The 17,707-nt window shown below is 45.8% G+C and overlaps 1 protein-coding gene across 3 annotated transcripts in view; it reads right to left on the bottom strand.

Annotated features, from left to right (window-relative positions):
* PTGIS (prostaglandin I2 synthase) overlaps nt 1–17,280 on the bottom strand; it is an 83,983-nt gene extending 66,703 nt beyond the window's left edge. For all 3 annotated transcript variants that reach the window (XM_061631340.1, XM_061631341.1, XM_061631339.1), the window contains exon 1: nt 17,037–17,280. In XM_061631340.1, coding sequence (XP_061487324.1) covers nt 17,037–17,125 — 89 coding nt within the window. In that variant the 5' untranslated portion in view covers nt 17,126–17,280. The remainder of the gene's footprint in view (nt 1–17,036) is intronic.
* Nucleotides 17,281–17,707: the final 427 nt, after the last annotated feature.

Below are 17,707 nucleotides of genomic sequence, written 5' to 3'. Positions count from 1 at the left end.
GGCTCCCATCATTTTTTAAGCCCATCTGTGAACTTTTTGTCCCATTGGCTAAATTATGCACTTGGAACAAGTCTTTTCCACCTGTCAATCCTTAATCACTGTCAGTATCGCCAGCATAGATCACTGGATGGCTCTGAGCTCTATTATGAATGAAGTAAGAAGATATGCTCTCTCCAGCCATTCACCCTGTCATATCCTCATACAGATGTATTTCCCTGCCCACAAAGTACAAAACCACAAACTCTTCAGCCTCTCTTCATAGCCTGGATCTTCAAACCTTTTATCACTTTAGCCAGTACATTTTCCTAACAATAAACCCATTGACGGCAGTGGGACTTCCAAAGAAACATGTTAAGTTAGAACTGAGCTGTTAGTCACCTATTTTTCAGTTCACTATTTTGATTAGATGGAGTAGCTTGAATTATCCTCTCTACATTGGTATGACATAAATTTGCATAATCACTATGTTTGCTGGTTTTGGCTGCCAAGAGTGACAAAACCAAACCAAAGGGGGGGGGGGAGAATTCTGAAATAAGACACCCACCCCAATTTCTACTGTACAAGTCAATTTACAAAGAAATACATTCTGTCCTATTGACAGAAACTGTACAGGTGATATTCAATGCTAGTCCTACTCAGAGTAGGCCCACTGACGTTAATAGACATGAGTAATGCAGATTTATCATTTCCGAGCAGGATTTAGTTGAATATAACCATATGTTATTAGCTGATGCAAAGAGAATGGGGGGGGGGAGAGTTTTTTTTCAAGGTTTCTCTCCTCGCCCCCTTCCAATAGTTCATTAAAATTCACTTCTAGAAATAGAAGTGAAGGAAAAGAATTATAACTCAAAAAAAAAAAAGTTTTGAAAAACAGCAGTTTCATTCCCAACTATCAGGATGAAAACAGACTTCTAATAATTAAGCTCAGAGGGTGGCAACAAGGGAGAGGGCCTTCTCAGTGGTGGCCCCCAAATTATGGAATGATCTCCCTGATGAGGTGCACCTGGCACCATCACTGTTACCTTTTCGGTGCCAAGTCAAGACTTTCCTCTTCTCCCAGGCATTTTAGCATGTGTTTTTTTTAATTGTTTTAAATTTTTTAGTGTGTTTTAAATTGTTTTTAAAAGATGTGTTTTAAACTTGAATATTTGTTTTTAATGTTTTTAGTTACTGTAAACTGCCCAGAGAGCTTCGGCTATGGGGCGGTATACAAATACAATAAATAATAATAAAAATAAATAATAAATAATAAATAAAATAGACTATGCTCCTGTTGCAGTCTTGGGCCACTGGGTGATGATGCCTGAAAATCCAGTCAGATAAGGAGAAATATAAGATAAAGAAGTATAGTAGAAGCTTGTTATACCACGGGAGTCAGGGAACAAAGAATGCCTCTGCCTTATAGAGCTTCTGCGTAATAATGAAATTTGCACTAAAAGGCACTTAGGATGATTAAAAAAAAAATAAAACGGATGAGGGGATTGGGGCAGAAGCAGAAGAAGCAACCAAAATGAATAAAACCAGTAACTGGGAGCAGAAAGAGGAAACCAGGAACAGACAGAGGGTGGTGGAGGAAAAAAAAGGGAAAAAAACCCTGAAAAAGGTAAGCTGCCGCTGTGGCTGAGAGACAGAATGGGAAGGATAATGCTGAGGGAAGGATAAGAACAAATTAAACTCCACAGACAATAATGAAAGGCCTTGAGAAGTAACCAAAACTGTGGAGAAGACTTTTGTGATAAACACATCCTAGAAAAAAGGGGGCTAGGAAGGGGAAAGGGTGGGAAACAGGGGTGGGGAGACATCAGGAGAGAGAGAAATAACAGAATGCTGACAGGCCAAAACAATGGCTCAAAAACGCTAGGGAGGCAAACAGAAGGACTCACCAGGGAAAAGACCACTGAGAAAGAAGAACAAGGTAGAACAAACAGGAAAAAAAATAAAGTAGAAAGCAAGGCTGATACAAGAGTGAAGGAGAAACCTTCCCCAGTTGCATTTCAGCTCAGACTCACCCTTAAGGGTTAAAGCCAGAGAGTATAGTACTGGTTCCTGAACACACACTTAAATGAGGAAAGTTATTTGAAAGAATGGAAATCTCTACATTTTTCTGTCTTGTAAGTTACAAGATGTGTGAACTGCTATACTGTTTATTTTACTCAGGCTGTATCTGTGGTATATCCGATTCCACGGTACATTGAGATGTGTTATATCAAGGTTCCACTGTACATAGAAGATAAAAGAGAAACAAGAGGTGGGAAGGAGTTATATCTCAATATATTGATTTTACAGGACTAACATTGCAGTGGCTAAGAATGGAAGATACTCATCCAAGCCTCTACAAGTTGTGCCTGGCCAAACCAAATGCAGCTAGCCAGTTATTCACCAGTAAATAAATATCCTGTTATTTCTGCCTGGCTCAATCAGTACTACCAAGAACAGGGAACATTTCAAATGCCTCAGGCGTACATTTCAAGTGTACATCAGCAGTGGCTTACCTCAGTGGTGGCCTCTGGGCCAGCCTTCATCAACTTGATATCCTACAGACATTTTGGACTACAACTCCCATGAGCCTCAGTGAGCAAGTCTTGTTGGAGCGCATGGGAGTTGTGGTTCAAAACATTGGAGGGCACCAACTTGGTGAAGGCTGACCAAAGCTTTTTAGAATACTGATGATGGACACTCTAGGTTGTTAGAGTGAGGTCCAAACTAGATGCAACACCAGTCACCTATTTATAGGGTTGCCAGGTCAGAACCATCCCAAAACCTGAGATTTTAGGGGCGGACCTGAGTGATGTCATGCGCAAGTGATGTCACAGGGTGGACCCGAGTGATGTCATTAAGCATGATACATTAAGCATCAATCACAGTTGCTTGGAGCATACAATTAAAAAAATCTGATTGGAAATTAAGCTAGAAATCTTAGCTAAAAGATGGAGCCTGGGTAGGGAACATTTAATCTAGCCTACTTGCTTTCGGCAAGAAGGGTTTAAGTGCCTTCAGGGAAAAACAGAAGAGAGTGAGGAAGGCCAAACAAGAGATGGATTGATTCCATAAAGGAAGCCACAGAACTGAACTTACAAGATCTGAGCAGGGTGGTTCATGACAGATGCTATTGGAGGTCACTGATTCATAGGGTCGCCATAAGTCGAAATCGACTTGAAAGCACATAACAACAACAACAACAAAGTGGCAGCACCTACGCTTTGGAACTCCTTGCCTATTGACATTAGGCAGATGCCTCTTTTCAGCACCTGCTAAAATCATGAAGCTATTGTGTTTTTAAATCTGTTTTTAACTCCTTGCTGGTTTTATTATTTTGAATGTTTTTAAATACATGTCTTTAACTGTTTTTGCCAAGAATTTTATTGTTTTAATTCTTTCTGTAAACCGCTTTGAGATTTTTTACAATAAAGCAGTATATAACTGTTGTAAATAAAATACATAAATAAATTTTGGAGTCACTGTGGCCCTTGAGTCTCTTCCCACTTTCAGGAAAAAAGGAATCTGCCTTATACTGACTTAGGCCATTTGGTACTGCATAGCTCAATACTGATGACATGGACTAGCATTAAATATGTTTATTATTTACACAACCTGTAAAGATATTTATAGTGCAATCCTATGTTTGTTTACTCAGAAGCAAGTCCCAATGTATTCAATGGGGCTTATTCAACCAGGGAAAACTGCAGCCTCAAGTGATAAGGAACTTGTTCTTTTAACAAGCCTTTTAAGTTGAGACCTTATCCCAGCCTGTGTCTGTGTTGGAATTCCTTTTTAATATGTTTTTAAACCTTTTCTTTCTTTCTTTTTTAAAAAAATGTTTTTAAAGCTTTAAAAATGTTTTTAAAGATGTTTTGTTTTAATATATTTTGAAATCTGTTTTTATGATTTTTAAAGTGCTTTTAGTGCTTTTGTTTGCCACCCTGGGCTCCTACTGAGAGGAAGGGCGGGATATAGATCAAATAATAAATAAAGATAAATTAATAAACTTCATTCACCCAACCCAACATTCAGAATCATGCCACATTAAGCTGTCTTGAAACTGTTTATACTTGTTTTATGGTTATTGATTTTTAAAGGGATTTATTTCTTATTGTGAGCTGCCTTGGTTTCCAATCACCAACCCTACCTCACAGGGTTGTTGGAAAGACTCCATACACACACACACACACACACTTGCAGGTGTAAAAATACACCCCATATAATAATTTATTGTCAAACCAGTTGGTCATTGCAGAACATTTTTTTAAAAATCAGTATTAGTTTCCTACATAATAAAAACTGTGATACCTAGGTAAACCCTGCCTAATTGCTTTAAAAATAGGATTGGAGAGAAAGGGAAAGATTTATAACACAAACACAATTAGGGTTGCCAGGTTCATGGCCTGAGACTGATCCTGTATCTTTAGGAGAAGAGAAAGTTAGCTAAGTGCAGGTGTTCTTGCAACTTTGTAATGGGAAAAACCAGAAGGTGGAATTCTCCCTCCCCCCTGCACAACTTTTAAAGATACAGAAGATGTTGTGGTTGCCAGGCCCGGCCTCCAAGAGGTCTTCTGTATCTTTAAAAGTTGTGCAAGGGGAAGGGAGAATTCCACCTTGTGGCTTTTCCCATTACAGAGTTGCAAGAACACCTGCACTTGGCTGACTTTCTCTTCTCTTGAAGATACAGGATCAGTCTCAGGTCATGGGCCTGGCAACCCTGCACACAATTCTTTGCTATGTTTACTCAAAAGTCCCATTAATTTACAGCACAATCCTAACCATGTCTACTCAAAAGTAAGTCCTAATGAATTCAATGGGGTTTACTCCAGGTACATGGGATGAGCATTGCTTTACTCCCAGAAAAGCAAGTATTGGATTAAATACTTTCATATTGCCAAGGTTTTCAAAGCACTGCCCTCTCCAACAGCCCAGGGTCTGACTCTTGCACACAAGAGAAAAAAAAACTTTAAGCCATATTCTTACTTACTCAAACTGAAGATCTCAAAACCACCATTTCCTGATGTTGCAATTAAGTCTAGGCACTGCCTGGGTCAACAAATCACAATCCTGGCTTCACTTATTGGCTACAATCCTGAAATGGCGGGGTTAGAGGCAGAGCTTGTAAAAGTTATTTTTTTGAACTACAATTCCCATCAGCCCAATCCAGTGACCATGCTGGCTGGGGCTGATGGGAGTTGTAGTTTTAAAAAAGTAACTTTTCCAAGCTCTGGTGGAGCTAGGAGCTGCTATAACAGATCCGTTAAACAGATTTAACAGTTGCGGGGGCGGCTGACGTTTTGGTGTATATCTCAGGAACCAGACCACCTAGAAACTTAATTTTTTAAATAAATTGAAGCCGAGAGTCCAGAGATTAAGGTGAGTTACCCAGAGGGGACCCCCAAAAGCTGGAAACTCTGGCTGAAAACCGGATACCTGGTAACCCTACCTATTGACTAATCACATGAATGGCTTTTTAAAAGGAAACTACTTGTGGGATGGCCTGAACTGGACTGGAACCCTTTAACTCTTTCCCTCCCCCCACACATACTGTGGGCCTGATCCAGCTCAGGCCCTACACACTTGCTATTTGAATGGTAAAAAAAAATTCCCATTGGAACAAATAGGAACTTATTTCCAAGGCAAATACGCAAGCACACAGGAAGGCGAAATCCAGATTGAGCCTAGAGCAGAGAGCAAAGGGTTAAGTCCCCTTATCCCCTCATGTCAGGGACTCAGTCTGGATCCCATCCTCCTAGCCTGCAATTTTATTTTTTAAATTATTTTTTATTAATTTTCCAATGAAACATACCATAAATTTACTTTTTAAAAGCCACTAACATGATTTGATAATTGCATGAATGGTGTCTCATCTAGTTTGGCCCTCAGTAATGACAGCTAGTTTAGGAATAGAAGTGCAGACCTCACTGTGTCTACTCAGAAGTAAGACAGAATGCAGAATTTACTCCCAGGTAAATTGGGGTAGGATTGCAGCCTCAGTTAGCACAGGGTGAAAGAGGAAAAAGACGACTTAGGAACACAGGAAGGTGCCTTATACTGATTCAGACCATTGATCCACCTAGCTCAGTATTGTCTACATTGACTGGCAGTGGCTGTCCAAGAGTTCATGTAGGGAGTTACTGGGGACTTAACTTGGGACCTTCTGCATGCAAAGCAGATGCTCTGCTACTGAGCTACAGCCCTTCCCCAAAAGGAAACTTTTCCTTTGTTTACAATCTCAGGAGTTATTTGTTACGAGCATTAACACTTTATGGGGATTACCGGTAACAATTCAATCCAATGCAGGTCTACTCCAAAGTAATCCCACTGACTTCACTGAGACTTACTCCCAGGTAAGTGCATAAAGAATTGCAGCCTGATTCTGCTCTGGATCTTGACAAGTCATGCGGGCCTGCATTAAACTACTTGCTGTACAATCCAAACCCTGGCATTACCCAGTGGCACTTAACCGAGCAGCATGGCCACTGCTGCATCCACAGCTGCTGCAGTCCACATCTCCTGGGGTGGAAGGCAGGGGACAGGCCAGTCACTGCACCCAGCTGGAGCTGGTGCAGGAATCAGTCCCAAATTGAGCTTGATGTCATCAAGTGGCAACAGTGGAACCAGCTCAGGATCCAGAGGATTCCAGGCTGGCTCACCCCCTCTGTGACCCCAGAATGCCCCATTTTGAGGCTTTCTGCAGGTTCTGCTGGCAAGGACCCCACCGACAGCTCTTGTGCCTGCATGTCTGTTTGTGGAGTGTGACAGAATTGGATGGAGGCACATCTCTGCCTGCCACACATGGAACTTGAATTGCAGTCCCCAGGCCTAGTCAGTCAGCCCAGCAGTCTGCGCTGTAGGTTTGAACAGTGAGAGCTAGGGGTTGAGCCTTTTCAGCCCTCAAAATGTGGACTCTCCTCCCAGAAAAGGTATAGAAAGTTTCCGCTTTGTGGTCCTTTCGCAAGAGTTCTAAACAAAGAATGAATATAAAAAAGACTACAGCTTGCTCTGAGCTGTGCTGAAGAATGGAAAACCAAGAGAGGATTATTAGTCCTTCTGTACTCAGGCTACAAGTTCCTAGAAGCAAATATGGCAAGCTATTCATAACATGTTGGAAGAATGATTAAGTTTAGATCCTAAAACATTACATGCTAGCAATATTGAAATGAAAGGAACAGCTAGCTAAAGCGAGGAAGCAAGCTATTCCTCCCTTTGGCTTCTTAGTTGTCCTAAGGACATTTTGGTTCAATCCAAGATCAACACACAGTACTGAAGAGTTGGGCTGGTGCATAAAGGCATCTTGTATATACTGACTTTTTTTTTTACCTTTCATGGTTACTCCTTTTAAAAAAAAATGAACACAAGGGGTGTTTTTCCAAATTTGTTTTCTTTTTCTTAATTCTGCTCTGTTTTTCCCAGTGAGGCCAAATAGCAGCTTCAGAGTAAGCATGATTTAGACTTGCAAAATGGCAAGGGCTAATCCATCCTGTTGCTCAGTACTATAGCACAGATACATCCTGCCACCACCCACCCATACACACCCATACACACACAACACAGCTGATTTTAGGAACAAGTTGGGAAATCATATCATGGGTCTCCATGATATAGACTTTTTTCTATATGGCTTTGCCCCTATCCTGTCGGAAGGCAGAGCTGGGGTCCCAATCCCGGGGAGCTGGATCCCGGAGAGTTGGGAGAAGAGTATTCGGATGGATGGCAGAGGGAAGGGGGAGGAACTTCCCCCCTTTGGAGCGAAGACGAAACAGAGGAACTGCCAGTGATAAGGTCGCTTAGCAACGGGGAGCCTGAGCCCTCCCTGGACATTCTCACGCCTCCCCCTCTTTCAGGCTCAGAGCAAGAGGGGGAAGAGGGAGGGCTGCTCACAGCTGAAAAGCGGAGAGGCAGTTTACCATCAGCCCCTCCCCTATCCCCCATCCTGGAATCGGAAACTTCAGAAGAGGAGGGGGTGATGCTTCCCCCCTCACCGCGCACACGCAGACAGCTGAAAAGACAGGAGAGAAGGGGGGGAAGGCGGGCAGTACCTGAGGGGCAGTTAAGGAGGAGCGAAAGATTGCGCGCCCGTTTGGCCCCTTCTTAAAGAACAGGCGGGAAGAAGTCCCTTGCTCTGTCAACTTTCTCCCAATGCCGCAGGACCTGTATCCCTGTATTGCTTCATGAGAAAACGCAGTCTTTGTTTGGACATTACCCTAATAAAACACGAATTAACTACAATCGTTGGTCTGGTTCCTGAGTCACATCCTGGGCCTGACAGCTTGACAGAGCCACCTAAATCACCCTCAACGCTCTCTTCACTTGACTGGGACAAGATGTCAAAGGGAGCAGCGGGGGGGACGAACCCCACTTCTGAGACGGAAGAAGTGGAACTCCTGAGGACTAAGGTAGCAGATTTGCAGACGGATGTTCAAGCCCTGCTAGCAGCAGTCAAGGCGCTGAAGATGGATAATCAAACCTTGAAGGCCACGATAGACCAGATGCGAACAGCCCCCCCAGCTGCCGTAGTAAAGGTTCCCATTGGATTGCCCCCAAAATATGCGGGACAAAGTGATCAGTTGGCAACCTTCGTGGCTCAATGTGAGTTATATCTGGATGTCAGGCACACGGAATTTCCAGACGATGGGGCTAAAGTAGCTTTCGTGATTAGCCTCCTGGAGGGAGAAGCTGCAAAATGGGTGACTCCGTATCTCGTGAGAAAGGATACTGTCTTAGGAAGGTACAGAGGATTTATACAGGAGATGACCGAGATGTTTCAAGACCCGCAAAGGGCTGAAACAGTAGCACGGCAACTAGGCGCTCTGAAGCAAGCTAAAGGGACTGTTTCCGAGTACACTAACGCTTTTAAAATTCTGTCCCAGGAAACTGGTTACAATGACGCCGCCCTGATGTTTATGTACCGGAGTGGATTAAATGCTGAAATCCTGGATGAGTTGGCCAGGACCTCCCCCCCCCCGCTGACCTACCAGGGCTCATCCGGCTATGCCTACAGATAGATCACCGGATGGAAGGAAGGCGCCTGGAAAGGAAGCAGGAGGTCCCGAGATACTCAGCCTCGGCATCCCGCAACAAGACCCTTCCCACTACAGGGATGGCAGGTAATGCAACTGAGGGACAGGGAGGGGCTAGGCCAAGACTGTCGGAAGAAGAAAAGGAAAGATGACGCCGGGAACGTTTATGCTTTTATTGTTCAAAGCTGGGCCATGTGGCCAGAGACTGTGGACTGAAAGGGGGGAAAGCCGAGCCGTCGGGAAACTAGAACACCCAGTCCACGTGCAGGCCGGTGAACTGGGCGCAGCGTTGTATAAAGGCCCCCCAACGATCCAACCTCCCTCAAAGGGGGTGTTGGTCTTGCCTATTCGGATTACAACTTCCAGAGGAGTGGTGTTTAATTCCACTGCCTTAATTGACAGTGGAACCTCCACAAATTTTATTGATGCAAAGTTAGTCAAGCGTCATGGAATTTCCCGGTGGAAACTGGACGCTCCCCTAGCTGTGGAGACTATCGATGGGAGACCCCTGAAGTCAGGAGGGGTGACACAAGCCACGGAGGAAGTGAAACTTCAAATCCCTGGGCACGAAGAGTTCATTTCGCTATACGTGTCAGATTCTTGAACTTTGAGGTGATTCTGGGAATGCCCTGGCTAGCAAAGCATGAACCCAAAATAAGTTGGAAGGAGGCGGTGGTGTGGTTCACCTCACAGTATTGCCAGGAGAACTGTCAACCTGAAGGAATCAAGAACACCTTAGCGGGGGCAGTGCAAGAGATCGAGCAAGTGACCCTGCCGCCAAAGTATGAAGAATTCAAAGATGTGTTTGATGAAAAAGAGGCAGAGACTTTACCCCCCCACCGCCCTTACGACTGTGCGATTGATCTAGTGCCAGGAGCCAGCATCCCATCAGGGAGAATCTACTCTCTCACAGAGAATGAGAGGGAGGCCCTGAAGGAATTCCTGGATAAAAACCTGAGGCAAGGATTCATATGCCCCTCACAATCCCCTGCTGGAGCGCCACTATTGTTTGTGAAAAAGAAGGGGGGGAACTCAGACCCTGTAATGACTATCGCGCATTGAACCAGATCACCATCCCCAACAGCTACCCGCTGCCCCTGATCTCAGAGTTGCTGGACCGACTGCGCTCTGCAAAAATCTTCATGAAGTTGGATTTGAGAGGAGCGTACAATCTGATCAGAATGAAGGAGGGAGATGAATGGAAAACAGGATTCTTGACCGCTTACGGACAGTATGAATACCTGGTCATGTCGTTCGGGCTTTGTGGAAGTCCAGGAATTTTTCAAAAATTCATGAACGACGTGTTTAGAGACTTGTTGGACACATATGTAATCTATTACTTAGATGATATCCTGGTGTTCTCAAAGAACCAGGAAGACCACGACCAGCATGTGAAGACAGTGTTGAAGAGACTGAGAGAAAATCACCTGTATGCTAAATTAGAGAAATGTGGATTTGACCTCAAGTCTCTAGACTTCCTTGGATATCGAATCTCAGCGGAAGGCGTGGAGATGGACCCAGGGAAAGTAAGCTGCATATTGGACTGGGGCCAACCTGTCACCAAAAAGGATGTACAACGGTTTTTGGGGTTTGCCAATTATTACAGAAAGTTCATTCCAGGGTTTTCCAAATTAACAGCTCCTCTGACTGACTGTTTAAGGGGGAAGAAGAAGTTTCAATGGACAGAGAACGCCACCGAGGCCTTTGAGGAGCTGAAGAGAAGGTTTGCTACTGAGCCCATTCTGCGCTTTGCTGATCCGAACCACCCTTTCGTAGTGGAAGCAGATGCTTCAGATTTTGCCATCGGGGGGGTCCTGCTACAATTAGACCAAGAAGGGAAGGAGCTGCACCCCTGTGCGTACTTCTCTCGGAAGTTAAAGCCTGCAGAGAAGAACTACACAGTTTGGGAGAAGGAGCTGCTGGCCATCAAGGACTCTTTTGAAAACTGGAGACAATACCTAGAGGGGACCTCTCATCGAATTGAAGTGTGCTCCGACCACAAGAATCTTGAAAGCCTCCAAACAGCCAGAAAGCTGAACCAGAGACAGATAAGATGGTCCCAGTTCTTCACTAGGTTTAACTTCCAGATTACTTACCATGCCCAAGCCAAAAACCAGAGAGCGGATGCCTTATCCAGACAGCCACAATACAAAGAAAGTGAATCCGAGGACCAGCCTCAGTACATAATCCCGCCAGAGAAATTAACGTTGGGAGTATGCCAGCCTTCATGGGAAGAGGAACTCAAAAAGGCACAACAAGAAGATGCAGACATGCTAAAATATCAGCAGGAGACGGGACAAGGTCAAGACTCAGAAGTAACCTTTCACTGGAGAAATGGACTGTTATGGTTCAAAACCGCCAGATATGTGCCAGAAGGGGAATTAAGGCTCAGAATCCTACGCCAGTGTCATGATTCCATCACAGCGGGACACTTTGGGATTTACAAGACCATTCAGAACGTGGCCAAGGACTTCTGGTGGCCTAAAATGCGTTGGGATATTGAGAGTTATGTAAAGTCCTGCTCTGTCTGTCTGCGGACAAAAACACAAACAGGGACACCAGCAGGACTGTTACAACCGTTGCCTGTCCCACACGAACCCTGGAAGGACCTCTCCATGGATTTTATAACTGATCTACCCAAGTCCCAAGGAATGACAGCCATCTTAGTAGTGGTGGATCTACTTACCAAAATGGCACACTTTCTTCCTTGTGCAGGGGCCTTAGAGGCTAAAGAAACGGCCAAGTTATTCATAAAAGAAGTCTACCGGCTGCATGGATTGCCAAACAGCGTAGTCTCAGACCGAGGAACTCAGTTCACAGCCAAATTTTGGAGAGCAATGTGGAAACAGTTGCAGACGGAATTAAAACTCTCCTCCGCCCATCACCCCCAGACAGGTGGGCAGACGGAACGCTTGAACGCCGTTTTGGAAAGATATTTACGAAGTTATGTGTCCTATCAACAGACTGACTGGGTATCATATTTGCATTTTGCAGAGTTCGCCTACAACAATTCTCTGCACTCCAGCACTCAACAAACCCTGTTCTTCGCTAATTATGGATTCCATCCTAAAGTCTTTCCAAGCAGCTCAGAAGGAATGCTGGTACCGGCAGCTGAGAACTTCCTTAAGGAATTGCAAGCGGCGCAACAGACACTGAAACAGCAGTTAAACGAAGCCAAAACGGAGTACAAGCGAGTTGCTGACCTGCACAGGAAGGAGGGCCCCCCCTTCAACCGGGAGACCAGGTATGGCTGTCCACCCGCTTCCTCCAGATGCCGGGCAAATGTAGAAAATTACAAGACAAGAGGGTGGGTCCTTTCGAAATAGAAACTCAAATCAATCCCGTGGCGTACCGACTGAAGCTGCCTGACACGTTTAAAATACATCCTGTGGTCCATCGATCCCTCTTAACGAAAGCCGCCCCTCCCAGTGAGTTACGGCCGGAGGAACCTCCCGGAGCTCCACTCCTGGTAAATGAGCAGCTTGAGTTTGAAGTTGAGGAGATCTTAGATTCCAGGATCAGACGCCACAAGCTGCAGTACTTGATTCACTGGAAAGGCTATGGGGTGGCTGACAGATCATGGGAAGATGCAGCTGATGTGCATGCTCCAGAATTGGTAAAACCTTTCCATCAACGTTTTCCCCACCGTCCCAAGCCAGACAAGGGGAGGGGGGCACAGTCTGGGAGGGGGGATGGTGTCGGAAGGCAGAGCTGGGGTCCCAATCCCGGGGAGCTGGATCCCGGAGAGTTGGGAGAAGAGTATTCGGATGGATGGCAGAGGGAAGGGGGAGGAACTTCCCCCCTTTGGAGCGAAGACGAAACAGAGGAACTGCCAGTGATAAAGTCGCTTAGCAACGGGGAGCCTGAGCCCTCCCTGGACATTCTCACGCCTCCCCCTCTTTCAGGCTCAGAGCAAGAGGGGGAAGAGGGAGGGCTGCTCACAGCCGAAAAGCGGGGAGGCAGTTTACCATCAGCCCCTCCCCTATCCCCCATCCTGGAATCGGAAACTTCAGAAGAGGAGGGGGTGATGCTTCCCCCCTCACCGCGCACACGCAGACAGCTGAAAAGACAGGAGAGAAGGGGGGGAAGGCGGGCAGTACCTGAGGGGCAGTTAAGGAGGAGCGAAAGATTGCGTGCCCGTTTGGCCCCTTCTTAAAGAACAGGCGGGAAGAAGTCCCTTGCTCTGTCAACTTTCTCCCAATGCCGCAGGACCTGTATCCCTGTATTGCTTCATGAGAAAACGCAGTCTTTGTTTGGACATTACCCTAATAAAACACGAATTAACTACAATCGTTGGTCTGGTTCCTGAGTCACATCCTGGGCCTGACTACAAGTGTGCAGAATGTGCAACTAGCAATCCCTTTATGTGCCCCCTCCCCACTTCTCTGGTACCCCATGCAAAAGGGAGGCTAGTGGCCCAGTTGGGCTGGAGAGTTCTTTTCCCGGCTTTGTGGGGCAGCTGATGCCTCACCTTGGTTGGCCACATTTCCCCTTCCCCTCTAAGGGCTTCCTGAAGCAGAACACAAGGACATTGACAGAAACCGACTGTACCAGCATCAACATCTTGTGAGGAGATGTAGAATCGAAATACACACAACTTGTTTGGCACTGGACTCTGACAGTAACAGCTTTTCTCAATATCGAGGTGACACATGTCCAATGATTGCAAAAGTGTGATTGGATCTGCCTTTCATTCCTTCCAAAACTCCAGTTGTAAGTTCCATTCACTTCAATGGAGCTCACTCCCAGGCAAGTGGGTATCGGACTGCAGTCTTACACAGTAGTGTAGTGGCAAATTCAGAAATGCAGGGACCCTTCATATTAATCACAGCCATGCTCTCCTCTTTTTTTGCTGTGGGGTTGAGAATGAGATCCTTGTTAATGCTTAGGAACCAATAAGCATGAAGGAGGAGAGTGTTATATATATTTTGAATGGATTGCGTAGGGTCAATCTGTCCAGGGCACTGGTAGGTGGACACATCCTTGGCTTCAAGGATGAATTGGACAAGATGGTATGTGGATGCCTTGCACATATAAAAAAGAACCACTGGGCATTTTAGAAAGGCTAAAGTATCTTTGGGCTTCTGTCATATTTTATGTGTGTATTATCATTTTAAATGTGGGCCAGGAAGACATTGTGGTTCAAATGCACATAATATCTAGATAACTTAGAAATGACATTTGGAAGGCATATCCTTGATGCAAAGCCACAAACCTATATTTATTTATTTAGGATATTTGTATGCCACTTTTCATCACCAGGTGACCTCAAAGCGGCTTCCGTAGCAACAACAAAACAATATAATAAAAACAATTCAGAACATAATAATAATAATAATAAAAGACTACAACAGTATCAATAAATAACACCACAAAATATCACAAAACAGGCTGAAATCTCAAATCTAGTCTGCAAAAGAGAGAGAGAGAGAGAGAGAGAGAGAGAGAAATACAGTAGAGTCCCATCATTGTATAACAGTCCATATCCTTCAAAAAAGGCTGCAACAGATTCTTTGGTAGCAGTGTCTTCCCCCAGTGTCGCAGAGCTTGGAAAAGTTACTTTTTTAAACTACAACTCCCATCAGCCCAATCCAGTGGCCATGCTGGCTGGGGCTGATGGGAGTTGTAGTTCAAAAAAGTAACTTTTCCAAGCTCTGGGTCCAGATAGGCTTGCTTCCATCTCCACGTCCTTGGGCTCGCTCAGCTGCGCTTTGTTCCCCTAGGAAGACCACTTTGAATTTCCTTAGTGGGTTCCCGAAGTCTCCTCCCGTAGACATGGTGCATAACTCCGGACGGAGGAGAAGGAGAAGGAGGGCTTTTCTCCGAAGAGCTCAGCGTGCTGCACATAGTTCTCCCCTGTGAAGATGGTCTGTTTCTGTTCTCATGATAACCATATACATCGGCCTGGCTGATTTCATTTTATCTTGGCTGGGGTGGACTGACATTTAAGCTATCTCCAAAAGAAAACTGCTCCCTTTCCCTTGTATACTAACCATAAAACTGAGTTCTCTCTGCATGGTTCCAGCAGATAACCTAACACCAAGGAGTAGCCTGGTTAATTGGTAGCAGCAAAAGCACCGAAGAGTCTTGGGGTGTCTTTACGACTTACAAATGTATTGTGGCAGAAGCTTTTATGGATTACAGCCTACCTCGTCCAATGGAAGTCATGAAGTGAACTGCAGTTCAAGAAAGCTTATGCCATAATAACTTTCCTGGTCTTGAAGGTGCTACAAATTCTTTGTTGCTTTTTTCTATCTCACATATTGATCCTCAAAAAAATAGGCCTTGCAGTACATTAAAGATCAGCAGGCTGGATGTGGCATAAACTGTCATAGACCACAGCCCCTTCATAAGATTAACTAAGCATTATCTTCAGTTGATAGATATATATGTAACTATGTATGCAAACGCAGGTATAACCTCACTACTTTTAGTATTCAAGAGGCAGTATGCTTCTGAACATCATTCACTAGAGAGCAGGAGCAGTAGAGGGTTATTGTGTTAAGGTCCTGCCTGCGGGTTCCTATAGGCATTTGGTTGGCTGCTTTGTGAACAGAATGCTGGACCAGATGGGCCATTGGTCTGATCTATCAGGGCTCTTCTTGTTTTCTTACAATCCAACCTGAGCATTATTTAACTGGCATGCATCCCATGAACAGAAGAACACAGGAAGTTCCCTGATCATTTCCCATTTGGGAAATCCACAAACAAGTCATGAAGACAATACCCCCGCCCCCATCTCCTGCTCTCCAGCAACTGGCATGTACCTGGAGGTTGGATATTGCCATCATGAAGACTAGTAGTTATTGCCAGACTTTACCTCCAGGGATTTGCCTAATGCAACTCTTAATGCCGTTGAAGTTAAGAATGCACAGCCAATGTGAAGAAGACGTACTTCTTCTCAGTTTTCTGGATGACCCCGATCAAGTTCAAGCATTATGAGAGAGAGAGACAGAGAGAGACAGAGACGAGTTTTCTCTGTCCACTTCCTCTACCCCATGCACAATTATATAAACCTTCGTCATGCTTTCCCTTCTTTGTGTTCTTTCCCCCCACTAAAAAGCATCCACCACCAAACATTGCAGCCTTTCCTCACTGAGAAGATGGTCCAGCCCCTTGGTCATTTGTGATGCCTGTAGCTTTAGAATGCAAAAGCATCTGCCTGGCAATCCATCCGTTTCTCTTCCAAGTACCACAACCCTTGTGTATCTGTGTTTTATTACTTAAAAGAATATTCACAAACTGCCGATTCAGTTAATGGCGATGTACAACAAAACCATTAAAACATTATAAAGTTATAAAATGACAAAACATTACAAAGTTATAAAATTACAAAAAAATCTTTTTGCGTTATAGACTAACCAGTCTCCCCTTAAATTGCCTCTTCCATGGACTCAATCCCATTTTAGCAGGCATTTATTTCCTTTCATATATTATCGCACATTCCACCCCCCCCCATCAGTGAGCCCACTATAGCACATAAATGAGGTCTTTGGCAGGACCAGTCTCCCATCCCTACATGGACCAGATCCAGCCCTGTTTCGCACCTTCAGTCCATCCCTGCTGAGCAGGGGTGTAGTCGTCCAGAATCTCAGGGGGTCTTAGACCTCTTACTTTTTTGGGAGCAGGGTCCCTGCAGGGTCCCTCTGTCTCCAACATTCTATGAGCCAATCAGCATGAAAGGGGAGTGTGTCAGCCACTGAGAAGAGTCTTCTAACATGCTTTTTTGTCCTTTCCTGATGATTGGAGCCAATCAGAGTGAAAGCAGGTGAGTCAGCCACTGAGAAGACTCTTCTCAGTAGCGAACACTCCCCCCTTTCATGCTTATTGGCTCTTAGAGACATCTGTTTTTGTGGGAGAAGGCATTAACAAGGATCTCTTTCTCAACCCAGCAGCAAAAAAAAAAAAAAAGGAGGCGACATGGCTGTAACTATCACGAAGGGACCCTGCACTTCTGAATTTGCCACTACACTACTGCTGCCCAGGACACGCCGCCCAGGTGACACCCAACCCGGACCCCAACTGCTCACTCACCGCGCTCTGCCGAAGCGAGAAGCCAGCAGAGCCCCCAGCAGCAGAAGCAGCAGAAGCCCGAGCAAGGCAGCGGTAAGGAGGCAGCCCATGGCGCGGCACAGCTGCGTGGGGCAGCAAAGGAGAAGGAGCTGCGGCGGAGGGCGGCTTCTCTCTCTCTCTCCTTCTTCGGCTCAGCCTCTCCTCTCGCCTGGCGCGCGGTCCGACTTTGGGAGCTGCGCGATCTCCGCCCCCGAGTCTCCCCTCTCCTCCCCTCCAGCCTCAGCCTGCCAGATGCGACCGCAAAGCCCTCGCCGCCTGCTCTGCTTCGCGCTCATTTGGCTTGGCTCCTTCCGAGGCAGGTGCCGACGGCCGCCTGCCTCGCCACCCTCCCTCCTCTGTCTCCAAGTGTCAGGGAGGGAAGAAAGGCACAGGCCCGATCCGAGGGTGGTGGCGGCAGGAGGGTGCAGTCGAGCATCGGATCCGGGGCTTCACTTAGTCCCCAGAGCCCATTGGCCGAGGGCGAGGAGACGCAGCCTAGGGAGTCGACGGCTGTGTCTCTGTGCACGTCCAGAGCGCCTTTCATTCCAGCCGACGGAACCACACAAGCCACGCCGCGCCTCGCTCAATCAATGGCTGGAGGACCGCGGCTGCCATTTCCACCGGACAGGCTAGATACCTGGGAAGGATCACTC

This window comes from Rhineura floridana, chromosome 6 (genome assembly GCF_030035675.1).
Source record: "Rhineura floridana isolate rRhiFlo1 chromosome 6, rRhiFlo1.hap2, whole genome shotgun sequence".
Lineage (NCBI taxonomy): Eukaryota > Metazoa > Chordata > Lepidosauria > Squamata > Rhineuridae > Rhineura > Rhineura floridana.
The sequence above is the reverse complement of the archived record's forward strand: the minus strand, read 5'-3'. Positions and strand labels throughout refer to the sequence as shown.